The sequence below is a fragment of the Grus americana genome, chromosome Z (genome assembly GCF_028858705.1).
Source record: "Grus americana isolate bGruAme1 chromosome Z, bGruAme1.mat, whole genome shotgun sequence".
NCBI lineage: Eukaryota > Metazoa > Chordata > Aves > Gruiformes > Gruidae > Grus > Grus americana.
In genome coordinates, this window is record NC_072891.1 from 85,842,404 (window position 1) to 85,855,772 (window position 13,369).

The 13,369-nt window shown below is 38.1% G+C and overlaps 1 protein-coding gene across 1 annotated transcript in view; it reads right to left on the bottom strand.

Annotated features, from left to right (window-relative positions):
- The window catches only part of KIAA0825 (KIAA0825 ortholog), a 252,939-nt gene that overhangs the window by 161,620 nt on the left and 77,950 nt on the right, over positions 1-13,369 (bottom strand). The window contains exons 9-12 of the mRNA XM_054809637.1: positions 6,810-6,904; positions 4,846-5,073; positions 3,572-3,837; positions 2,197-2,347 (exon numbers count right to left, since the gene is read on the bottom strand). Coding sequence (XP_054665612.1) covers positions 2,197-2,347; positions 3,572-3,837; positions 4,846-5,073; positions 6,810-6,904 — 740 coding nt within the window. The remainder of the gene's footprint in view (positions 1-2,196; positions 2,348-3,571; positions 3,838-4,845; positions 5,074-6,809; positions 6,905-13,369) is intronic.

The following is a 13,369-nucleotide window of genomic DNA, read 5'->3' on the forward strand; positions in this document are numbered from 1 at the left end:
AAGGCTATCACATATTCTTTCCAATACCACTTGAATGTCCTATATTATTGGGGAAAAAGAAGAGAGTAACTTCATGTGATACCTGAAGTGTAGGATTGCCATTTAGTTTGTAATTAAGCATGCAACAGAAAAATGAGGAAAGAAAGATTACTCCTCTTTCCTTGTCCCCTACTCATGTGCACAAAACCAAAGGACAGGCAATGTTTTGCTTGTTTTGTGGGAACACAATGGGATGTGTATTTTTCCTTTATGAAACTGCGCTCAGGTTTTACAGATGAGGAACAAATCTTTTATACAGTTGCATGTAATATTCAAAACTGGGGGGACAAAGGGGGAAGGGTAGTCAGAGTCCTGACCTAAACCACATTCAAGAGCTAGGCTACTCAAGAGACAAGCAGAAGCAGAGAGCCAAGTGCAGCTTCCCCTTAACAAAGCAGGATTATGATGCTGTTTACAGCAGTGGATCCCACTGAAAACACAGCAAGGGCTGTGAGCCACTGACTTGCACAAGTGCAAGAGTGTGTTCCTGTTCAGAGAGGAGGAGCTCATACCAAAGCCTGCTTTTGATGACTGGCAAGGTCTTCTGGCACCTGGCTCCAGCTACTCCTGTCTTCTGAGCTCAGCAGGATCTGCATGACTTAAGAGGCAGAGGCTCACACTTCCTGCTGAGCTTAGACCTCAGAAGGAGCCACCTCTCACTGCTACGAGTTTCCGCAGGATGTTGCCTCTGTAACAAGCAATAGGTCTTAAGCAAATCTCTTCCATTTGGGATGCCTACAAGAGCTCAATGGAAGTAGCAGCTGCTCAGCATCATGCCTCCTGAAGGCATTCTGAGCAGATCTTAGTCCATCTTTGGGCCATGACCCGTGGCCCAGTAAAAAGAGCAGAGTGATGATGTAAAAACTACATACTTCACACCTAAAGTCTTGCAAGTGTACAGAGCTGAGATACCAGCTTTCTTCATCTCTTTCTACACCCATCAGTTCCGATCAGTAATGATAAAATTATTTAGCTAATCCATATTCCTTCTCCTTGCAACAGCTATTTCTGACAATAGGTTTCCTCCATGGTGAAAAGTTATTGGGTCACTAATAAACAGGACACAGCACCATATGGGCTACAGACAGTGAAGATCATATCATGATTTATCAGCTGCCAAAAGCCACTAAATTTCTTACCTTCTTATCAACCCCTGACATCTGGGCTTACATTCAAACAAAAGTAAAATGCTTATTTACTTGTCTTTGAGGGATGGTATTTTGATAGATTACTCATATTAAGGTCTGCATCACCTGTCCAGTACAGATTTTTGTCACTGACTCATCAGATTTTTATATTATATCTGTAGAATACATGTATCACACACAGTTTTCTCCCATGTAAGAATTCTAGGAAATGCTTAACAAAAACCCCCTATTTCTCTCACATAGCAAATTATATAAGGACGGGCAGGACTTTGTCTCCAGGACATCTCAGTTATTATTGACAAAAAACATATAATACTTTCACTTCATCCTGAAATCAAGTGAAAATATGATTTCAAACAGTATATGTCAGTCTATGTCTGCATTTAACTGGGATGAAAAAACCTCAATAAATTACAATAGTTTACTTGACCCTTAGGGAGTTTTCACAGAATCGTTAGGATTAAAGTTTAAGAGAAGACCTGTGACTTCAAAATGCAGATGAAATGGCAGTAGTTATTTCAGAAATATATTGTTGAATGCTGAAGGTAACTATATTGACCATCTGTCTCTGTTACATCCTTCACTCACAAAAGGTAAAAAGGGGAATCAAGTGAAAATAAAAATCAAAGACTCAGATTAAAAAATTCCAGGGGAAAAATAGCTGTCTTTCATTTTCATATGTCACACTTTCTATAAGAGGACAAGTTAAAAAGATGGTGTCATCTTTACCAAGTTCTATATAAATATCTTGAACTTGACACGCAATATTTTTTTAAGCAAGTGACACAAACACTCCATGGTAATGATTTATCTCATCTTTAAATGACTATGTTTTCCTACATAATTTCTACAGAGACATTTGCCTGCAAGAATAGACATTTCAAAATAGTAAATTCCAATAATCTTTATGTAAAAATAATGCTGATCTTATGCTTCTAATTAGTCAGAGAGCTGGCAACCAGTAAAACACATTTTGTAAAAGGGAGGCACAGTAAACTTAACCTCACACCTCATAAAAAGCTTTGTAGTCATCCCAGTGGTGGCTCTCAGCATCCTGTAAAATGCTTGTAGCACAAACTCTGACGCAGTAGTTCGTAACTTGAAACTGGAGAACGTTGATGAATTCCTGATATTGCTGGACAGGCACTAGGAACAGGGGTCTGTTCAGAGAGAATGATCAAAGAGGCAAAGATTGAAAGGCTGTGCAGTAGGAGGTAACAATCCCCAGTTCTGCAAATGGTTTTGATTATTAGGTATCAATCATTCATTTCCTCTTGGTCCTGGAGTCTGAACCTAGCATTCACTTTTGAAAAATATCTGGTCTTTGTTTCACAAGTTCTTTAAATATATCTGCTCATCTATAAATTCTCATTTAACCAAGTCACTGAGAAATATATTACTTCATCCTATTTTCTGAGATAAAAGTACATTTGTCATTCAGTTACTGGGAGATTCTGGGTTGAAGTGTAATTGCATCAACACTGACTGTGATAAAGAAACATAAACACAGAGTCCAGAGATAATTTTTGATAGGTAGGTACTAAAACTCTTTCATAATACACATAAGCAGAATTATTGAGCAATAGTTTGGCTCAGACTTCCAATTCACAAAGACACACTTCATGGAGGAGAAAGTAAAACATCAGAGGGAAAGTAATTCAACAGTGCATATAACCCCTTAGAAATCATACATTCCTTGAAAGTTGCACTAGTTGGGGTGTCCCTCCCAAAAGGCCCAGTTTCTACTTTTAAATTATATATTGCCAGAAACACATGGACCAATAAGGAGATTCCTACTGTCTTAAGTCTAAAAAGCATAGCAAATGCAGTTATATTGCCCCCCAAGTCAAACGCTGTCTTAGACTTTACACTACTACTTTATATCCTAATTTTTATTCTGCTTGCAATGAAAAATAAATTCTAAAACTACATTGGATGTATTTGTTCACATTTCTGAATACAGGCGTGTAAGGAAAAAAGCGCAGGAATGTATATTTATACCGACCTCTAAAACTGCTATGTGCTAAATCAGATTTTATGAAAATTCAGCTATTGCAAAGGTCAGAAAAGGAAATTAAGGCCTTAGCCCTCTATTTATATGAGAGCAGAGTACATTCAGTTCACTGGACAATCCTATTTACTCACGCTTAATAAATAAAAAATATTGATCTGCAAATCAAATGCAGATCTTAAACATAAATAATTTGTTTCATAATGGCTGCTTTAGATTATCAATAGCTTTGATTCAAGTCTTTCCATAAATAGTGTGCGCTAAAAAATATGATGCAATTTGGAAAACTACCACCATACTGTATCACCAAAATGGAATGAGGTCCTATATCATTTATGCTTGAATTAAACCTTTATAAGTAAAAGGGACTCACTTTTTGCTCGTTTCTCTCATTAAATTGCTATACATTGTAAAATGCTGAAAGACATATATCGCTGTGGAAAGCGCAGCATACAAGTCTTGCAGGGGAGCCTTGGAGGGAACGTCTTTGCTTTTCTCCTCTAGTCTTGCCAGGACAGCTGTTGCCACTTTGCTGCAGGCCTCTACAAAGTTTGCTCTAATTTCCTGAAGAGAATCATCTCTGCATGCCAGAGCCAATGGAAGCAATGTGTCAAGTTCTTCCATGATGTCAGAACAAAACTGAGAGAAATAAACGTGGCATCAAGTTATTTGTATTCTGACAGCGCTGCTTAATTTATACACACTAGGGTCAGATTCTTGAATAATGAAATTGGCATAAAACATAAATGTATTAAATCAGCTTTACAAACATTTCATTCTGTTATACAGGAGAGAAATGTTTATCTACAGTAAATGAATTACTATTTCATTCCTTCTTACTTTAAAGCTGCATAATATATATTGGGGGAAAAAATTAAAACCATCTTATGCTAGTAATGCCTTCATTTTGTTTATGATTTAATTAGATGTACACTCAAAAGCATAAGGTTAATTCCTTGTAAACAAATATAATTTTCTAAACGAATTTATTTTGAAAAACATACAAACACATTTCTTAATACTGAATTTGAAAACAGACTTGTCATCCCATAGTAAATTCATACATTGATCTCCCTAAAATTCTCTCCCAAAAGCTTATGTGTTATTTTAAGCCAACATTCATTAACAGCATTCCAAATTTGCTAGAACAGTTGCAAAGCTTACTAAATAAAAAGAACTTTCAAACACATATTCTCTTAGAAAAACAATTTAATTAATTGTCACAAATGACCTTTCAGCCAAATCAAAGAACTCTCATTTGGCCATATTATTGGTTATGCTGATTAGTTAAATGGCATGTCTAAGGATATGAATACAGGAAATCCCTTTATAGCTATGCTTCAAAACTTTCAGCATTTTCCCATCGAACCACTTGGTAACAGAGCAGATACTAATCAGAATGTTTTAGAACTTTTTGGATGAAAAAATAATGCCAGCAAAGTTTAAAAGTTAATTCTTTCAAGTGTAGACTATGGGCTATTGTATAAAGCTCTGTTCAGCCTCATATTGTAATGCCTCTCACTTTCTTCTTAATTCCATTTATATAAGATATAGAATATTAATGGTACTGTAAGTACTTCAAAGTGTAGATGGCAAACAGCCTTGGCATTCTGTCTCCCCTCAAACTTCAGATCTTTTGATACCTGCCTTAGCAATTCGTTTTGGTTGCTCCTCCTGTTGGACTGCTCCGCAGGACTCCCTCATTTGCTGGTTGTTTACAAGACTCATTGCATAGCCTGCAGCTGAAAACTCTTCTTTCTGCTCATGTTGAAGTATTTTAGTTGAAAAATCCTCAATTGCTATTGTTATACAGTGAGCCACAGAAGACGACAGGTCTTTAAATGCATTTCTCCAGCCAAAATTCAGTAAAACAGGCTGAAATACATTATTTATATTAAATCAAGCCAAGTTCATGACTGAGTGTTATTATTGTCTGAAACTTATATGAACATCGACAATTAAAGGACACCATCATCTTTTGACATTCATTTTACTAACTTAAAATATAATCTGCTAGCCGTGAAATCATATTAAAAGCAGTGTATACACTCAACAAAAATGAAAATGCATAAAAATATTAAATTTGTCATCAAATTTTTATGAAATAAATTTATAAAAACCCCTGTTTAAACAAGACTGCTTTTTAAAAGCCATGCTTCATTTTTACATTATTTATAATTAATGGAATCTAGCAAACTCAAATATATTTATAACCATTTTCAATAGTTTAACAAGTAATCCAGCAATGATACCCTGTAATAATTTTCACTGCAAGGTAACAACTGGAAGCTACTAACCATGAATATTAATGGCAAACATTTAGAGATGCTGGTTTTAACACAGCCACACTGGATTTTACTTCTCTAGAGCTGGATTCAGCAAAGATTAAAATGTGTAAATAGAGATTTCTAGTTTTTAGCCAATACTGGCTTTTACTATTGTTTACATCAGCTCCCTGCCTTCTATAAACAGAGACTTCTGAAGTTATCTGAAGCATAACAGTGGCGAGAAGTAGACACATTGACATCATCACTTTTCCACTAATCTTGCTTTGCATTGCTCATATGACCTACAGCAGACTTCAGCCTTACCAGAAGTGGCCAACTGAGAATTGCACCACTATAAGAGAAATATTTTAATGATCTAAGACGTAAAGATCCCCACTATGAGGGCATAGTAGGAGAAAAGAAAAGAAGGATTCCTAACAAGTTGCAGCTATTATACTGAATTGGAAGACCGTGAAGGGCTATGAAGTGGAGCCCTTCCAGCTTGCTCCAATTTAGTAGCTGCCTCCTCCTTCCTTTCCCCTTCCCACCCCCAACATTCAACTCCAGTGAGCACAGAGGCAGCCCGCACAGACACCCATTTGTGCACTACCTCTATTTGTTTTTTTATATATTTTGATCCTGGGTCAAGTAAAGCTCAATCTTCTCAAAATATTGTTCTTTGTAATCTATAAGATATAGGAACATTAGTCTCACAAACTGATTCAAAGCACATTTTAAAAAGTCATTTCAGCATTAAAATTGAGCCATTAGGAAATTAAATTCCACTATTGCAAGGTATCAGACTTGTTAGAGCATTTAGGTCCCACAAATTCAATAATAAAAATTTGTTTAGTAGTAAATGGAAGCCAGACCAAGACTTAATCTTGTACACACATTCTACAAAGCATAGTGGTTACTACATGGTAGTTTGTGGGCATCAAACAAACCAGATTATCATGTGAGAACTTATCCCTATAGGAAGCAACATCATGATCAAATGCTAAGAACTTGATAGATTTTTTTTTAAGGTTCCCTTGTATTTGAGAAAATATTTAATACTGAAGAAACCTATCATATTTTAGCTTTTTTTAATGGTTTTCTTATGAGATATACTTCTGATGTTAAATCTGTTCTGTTATGAAATCTTAAATAATAACCAATTCTTGATGAATGCCATAAGATTTTATTCCATCTTAACTGAGACTTTGCACCTAAAATTAATTGCAGTAGCTAAATAATGAAACTATGGCAATAAGTGTTTATAATGAACACAGTGACAGACTACACTGGAGAAACAGTCAAAAGAAAATTCCCTACAAAGTGTAAGACTCTTTTCATACTCACCTCTTCTACCTGAAGTAACTGTTCAGGAAGCACACTGGTTTCATTTGCTCTAGTTTCTCCTATTAAAAGCTCCCCACTAGCTTTCTTCAGAACTCCTGCACAGTATGATAAAAGGGATCAAAGTTAAGATTAATTCTGTAGAAAAGTCTGCAGCCTACAACACCTTCTGATATATCAATATGAAGCATAAAAAAACCCTCAACAAGATGTAGGGGAATACTAATGTTATGATAAAGTCAAATTCAGGTTATACACAGCTTCTTTTATATAACATGATGAAATCCACATCCCATTGTATTCATATTTTATACAAACGCACATATAATGTGTAAAATATAGTTTCTTTTGTCATTAATTCATTTTTATACTGATTGTGCAGTCACCTATTCCTAGGGAGAACAGATAACGTTAGAACAGCTGTGTAGAAATTAATTTCTATTCTTTCTTCAATAAATTATATGAATTGCACACTAATGTATTTTTATAGTTTTTACTTATTTGGAAACGTCAGTATGATAAGAATAAAAAGACAGTTAATTAGTACAGTTATTATAAGCAAAATAATGGTGACAGGAACAAGAACAAGTGAAGCTCCTTAAGAAGGGCCAGTACAAAGCTCACTCATAAATCTTGGAGTAATGGGAATATTGCCCCAATTTTGACAAGGACAAACTAGTATCTGGGGTAGATATCACTTTCATCAGCATTTCAAGCAATGGAGGGGGTTCCTGGAGTGCCCTGATGATAACTTCCTCCTCCAAGTGACAGAGGAGCCAATGAGGAGAGGTGCCATGCTGGACCAACAAGGAGGGGCTGGTGGGGAACGTGAAGCTCAAGGGCAGCCTTGGCTGCAGGGACCATGAGATGGTGGAGTTCAAGATCTTCAGGGCAGCGAGGAGGGCGCACGGCAAGTTCACAGCCCTGGAATTCAGGAGAGCAAGCTTGGGCCTTTGCAAAGACATGCTTGGAAGAGGACCATGGGATAAGGCCCTCAATGGAAACTGGGCCCAAGAAAGCTGGTTAATATTCAAGGATCACCTCCTTCAAGCTCAAGAAAGTTGGAAAAAAATTGCCAGGAGGCCTGCATGGATGAACAAGGAGCTCCTAGCCAAACACAACACAAAGTGAAGCCTACAGAGGGTGGAAGCAAGGACGGGTAACCTTGGAGGAATACAGAAACAATGTCTGAGCATCCAGGCATGAAGTTAGGAAAGCTAAAGCCCAAATACAATGTGCCCACAGATGTCAAAGGCAAGAAGGGCTTCTCTAAGTACACAGGTGACAAATGGAAGACTAGGGAAAATGTGGGCCCATTGCTTGACTAGATGTGGGACCTTGTTACATAGACATGGAAAAGGCTGAGGTACTGAATGCCTTCTTTGCCTCAGTCTTTACTAGTAAGATCAGCCTTCAGGAATCCCAGGTCCCAGAGATCAGCAGGTAAGGTTGGAGCAAGGAAGATGTATCCCTGGTGGAAGAGGTCTGGAAATACTTAAGCAAACCGGACATACATAAGTCCATGGGCCCTGATGGGATGCATCTACAAGTGTTGAGGGAGCTGGCAGATATCATTGCAAGGCTCCCCACAATAACTGATCGATCATGCAGATGGGGAGAAGTGCCATAAATACTAGAGGAGTGCAAATGTCACTCCTGTCTTCAAGAAGGAGAAGCCAGGCAACCACAGGCCAGTTAGCCTCACCCTGATGCCTGGGAAGGTGATGGAGCAGCTAATCTTGGAAATCATTTCCAGGCATATTACAGGCAAAAAACCTCATCAGGAGTAGTCAGCATGGCTTCACCAAGGGTCATGCTTGACCAACTTGATAAACTTCTACGAAGAAGTGACTGGCCTGGGAGTTGAGGTGAGAGCAGTGGATATTGTCTACCTGGGTTCAGTAAGGCTTTGACACTGTCTCCCATAAGATCCTGTTATGGGACAAGCTGCAGACAAGCTCTTAATGTATAGGCTGGATAAGCAGACAGTGAGGTGGGCTGACGAGCCACACCCAGAGCATGGTGATCAGTGGCCCAAAGTCTGGTTGGAGGCCAGTAACTAGTGATCTATCTCCAGGGTCAGTACTGGTCTAGTCCAACTTAACATCTTAATTAATGATCTGGATGATGATGCAGAGTGTACCCTCAGCAAATTTGCAGATGACACCAAACAGGGAGGAGTAGCTGATATATCAGAGGGTCATGCTGCCATCCAGAAAGACATCAACAGGTTGGAGAAATGAGCATACAAAAGTTCAGGAAGGAGAACTGCAAAGTCTTGCACCTGGGGATGTACAACCCCATGCACCAATATATGCTGGAGGCCACCAAGCTGGAGAGCAGCTTTGTAGAAAAAGACCTGGGCATCCAGATGGACATCAAGTTGAACATGAGCCAGCAATGTGCCCTTGCTGCAAAGAAGGCAAATGGTATCCTGGGCTGCATTAGACAAAGTATTGCCAGCAGGTCAAGGGAGGTGATCCTTCCCATCTACTCAGCACTGGTGAGGCCAGACCTGCAGCAGCGTCCAGTTCTGGGCTACTCAATACCAAAGAGACAGGGACATACTGCAGAGTGTCCAACAAAGGGCCAGGAAGATGATAAAGGGACTGAAGCATCTTGCATATCAGGAAAGGCTGAGAGTAGTGTGACTGTTCAGCCTAGAGAAGAGAAGGCTCAGTGGGGCATCTCATTAATGTATATAAATACCTGAAGGTAGGGTGCAAAGAGGACAGTGACAGGACAAGAGCAGTGGGCGCAGAAGGAAACACAGGAGGTTCCCTTTGAACACCAGGAAATGCTTTTTTCCTGTGAGAGTGACTGAGCACTGGAGCAGGTTGTCCAGTGAGGTTGTGGAGTCTCCATCCTTGGAGACAGTCTGGACACGATCCTGGGCAACTGGCTGTACATGGCCCTGCTTTAGCAGGGGTTGTTGGACCAGAAGACCTCCAAAGGTGCCTTCCAACCTCAACCATTCTGTGATTCTGTGAGTCTGTGTTACAAAGGGAATATGAGAATAAAATCAAACAATAGGTTTTTATTTCAAAATTGTCTCCTAGCATAAAGCTGGTAAACAACACAGGTACAGATATTCCTAATTTAATGTATCTCATGTGAAATTAAAACCAAGAAGTTTTAAATGATTGGGTGCTGTCAAGCATTGCTAAAGATTATCTTCTAAGCATAAACTTGCAGGTCTTCAGTTACCTGGAGCTACTGGCAGTACACATGGCCAGGGTTTAAAAAGCTTTTCTCTTTCCATGAAATACTTGGTATTTGCACATACATAGGATCTCATTTACCCAAAGTGGATTTTATCTTTCCCTAAACAACTGACCCTTTGAAAATGAACACTTCGCTTTTCAAACACCTATAAAGCATTCTACAGCTTCAAGGTTTTTGTGGGTTTTTTACCCGAGCACTGTTTTTGTTTGCATTTTCAAAAGACATCAGGGAAAAACAGATTTGAGCTGGGAAAAATGAAAGATAAAATGGTAGAATATAAAACCAGAAGAGAATAACCAGGTCATCTAGCTCACTGATCATTCAACATATGTTACAGACCCAATAGAATCATAAACTTACTGCTTTTTTCAATATGCTTTAATGTATTTTGTGATGAAGTTTCCTACAGTTTTCCTTAGAAATTACTCCAGAATGAAAACAAAAACCTAACTGACTGGATATTTTCCCCCTTTTCTATTCTGTACTCTCTACCTTAGGTTTACCTTGTTTTTCCTTGAAATTCTCCTTTTATATAGATAAAATATCTGATTCTAACCATAAGCTCAAGTGAATATCTATATATTCACTTTCTCTTATTGTCACTACTTAGATCAGCATAAAAAACATATAAAACCTTTTCTGGTCTTCCCAAAGTAGCCCCAAGGTCAAGTCTCCTATGTTTTAGTGAGTTCCCTTGGTTTCCCAAATTTTATCTGGGTAAAGTTGGCCTTAATTTCTTTCAATTTAACCTCCAGCTAGCAAGGGCTTCCTTCATGATTTTCATTGATCATTGCACACAGCCACAGCCCCGCCAGTGCCTCTGCACTTCAGATGGTTCCATAACCTTCCTCTCAAACATTGTTTCCACAGATCAAATGATACCCCCTTCGTGTCCTGCCACATCTTCACTCGTCTTCTGTCTTGCCCTAATCAGCAAACTTCCCCAGCAAATAAAAAGTGCAGCTTTTTTCAAGAGACTGGTACAGCTGCTCTAGTGAAGCTACTCAGCCCAAATTAGTTTGCCATTGCAGACAGGAAGGCAGATGATGGGATGGAGGAGACATCCCTACCTAGACAGCCATATGTAAACTCTTTGACTCCTCTCTTCTCCCAAATTCCAAACCTCAAACTCCATTTGCACAGATAGACTGAAATGTATGCAATCCTTCATGTGGCTGCTTAGAGGATAGAATTTGCAGAAAGACAGCAAAAAGAAGCAAATGTCATGAAAGAAGATGGGTGTTGAAGCAAAACTTGTCAGTTTTTCATACTTGCTCCCTTTCCAGAGCATATTCTGCACCTCCACCATTCTTGATTATAGGGAAGATTGGATTAATCACAAATCCTTATGATATCTTTCTTGAAACTTATGTTCTACAAATGTGATAAACTACTCATACTTCGTGTACTTCCTTCAGTTTACCAGCCAGGCAGCTTGAATCATTTTGATAGTAAATATTCAAAACAAGAATATATCACGTGCTTCACTTAAAATCAAAAATCTTCAGCCAACTTTCTTTACATGTATTAAAATTTGTCTGGGATTATTCTTCTCTTTAAAGTAAATGTTTTTGCCTATGTCCCCTTTGTCTTCAATGAATTTAATTCTTTCTCCAATTCAGTATTTTTCTGTTTTTGCAATGATGATGACAGTGAGACCTCTTGCATTGTTAATATAATTCTTTTTCTTCCTTCTAAGAAGTTCTATTACATTATTTTTTCTACAGAATTCCACAGCTTCCTTTTTTTTTTCCTTCATAGCATTTAGGGTCATAAGAACAGTCATGGTGACATCATCTTGCATGCAGCACAGAATAGCAAAGCATCAAGGAAACCTTCTGTATGACAGCTCACTCACTATGAATAAGGTAACAGCGCCATCAAAGTGGCTTACTAGTTGGATTCACCTGACTCAGCCAGAACTTTCATTGAAACTACTGGAAATAATGTCTTGCAGAAATGGGAAATACCGCTCCCCCACAAATATAAATAAGCAGAAGAATCACAAAACATTTGACTAGCTGTAGATTAAAAACCCTCCTGCTTTCTATCTTCAATAATGGACTTTTTATTTGTTGTACTATACTGAGCAAACTGTAATAACACAAATACAGAAAACGTACATCTGAAATCATACTCCCTCCTACTGCAAATTCCATCTTCACTTTGGATTGATCTGCTGAAGCTATATATTTCTTAAAGAGGCAACCTGAACATCTTGCTTTGAGACCAAAGCAAAAATCATACCTTTCTTTCTTGAACCTTTACAACTTCTAAGTCTATTAAGAGGATGCACCTCATAATTTTGATTCCACACTCCTTTTATTACACTTTCCAGAAATTGATATAGAGTAAAGGATTTCTTCTTATGCTGTGAAGGAAAGACCTTTGCAAATCTTCCCAGTCCCCTGAGGCAAAGCTTGTAAACCTAAGGGCTTGACAACTTTGCCCACAGTGTTTTCAAAGAGCTCCATTGGAAAAAGCTTTTCTTGGTACTCATTATCTGAGCTGTCCAAAGTTCACCTTTCTCACTGGAATGGAAAAAAAAAAAGTGAGAGACAGATGAAAGTATGTTAGATGTTTTTGATTTTTTAAAAGTCTCAACAAGAGGCTTCTGAAAAGCCAGAGGGAAGAGAAATCTACCTTAAAGATGGAAGAGAATGCAATTTGGCACGATTCTTAACCAAAACCTCCTGCTTAACCCTCAACTGCAGCTGAATGTTCCAGATTCCTTCAAAGAGAACAGCCCCTGTGATGCCGCACGTACTAGGTATGTCAGAACATCTCAGGAATTTCAACTGAATGTAAATAGAGAAGTAGACTGTCTCATCACAGTACGCATGACAAGATGCCTGCGGAAGAAAGGGTTAAACGTCTAGTTGAGAAAAAATAGAAGTTAGTTACTCCTGTAATTTTCTGAAACCTATTACTTGTAGTGGAAGGAAGCAAGGTTATGCAACACGGAGAAGAAATGTTCCGTAAATGTTAGAAAAATATGGATGTCTTTCCTCAGAAAGGTAGAGTAGCAGTCTTGTCCAGATGCCACACTAAAGGTCAGGGATGGAACAAAGCCACATCATCATTTATTTTCTGAGAACTTTTCATGATTTTCTCCTTTTATTTGATTGAAGAAAAAACTTGAACACTACACTGGTAGTAGATAAAATATCTATTTATACTACCTTTTTAAAATTGCGCTTAGATAACACAAATATAATTCGAAATCAAGTGCAAAACTTGGCATGTACATACTGCTCATTGAGGAATACATTCTAAATTAGGCCTGGCATAGGAAAGTCAAAAAATAAAATCAGGAAGAACTGGATGGAGAATAGTGA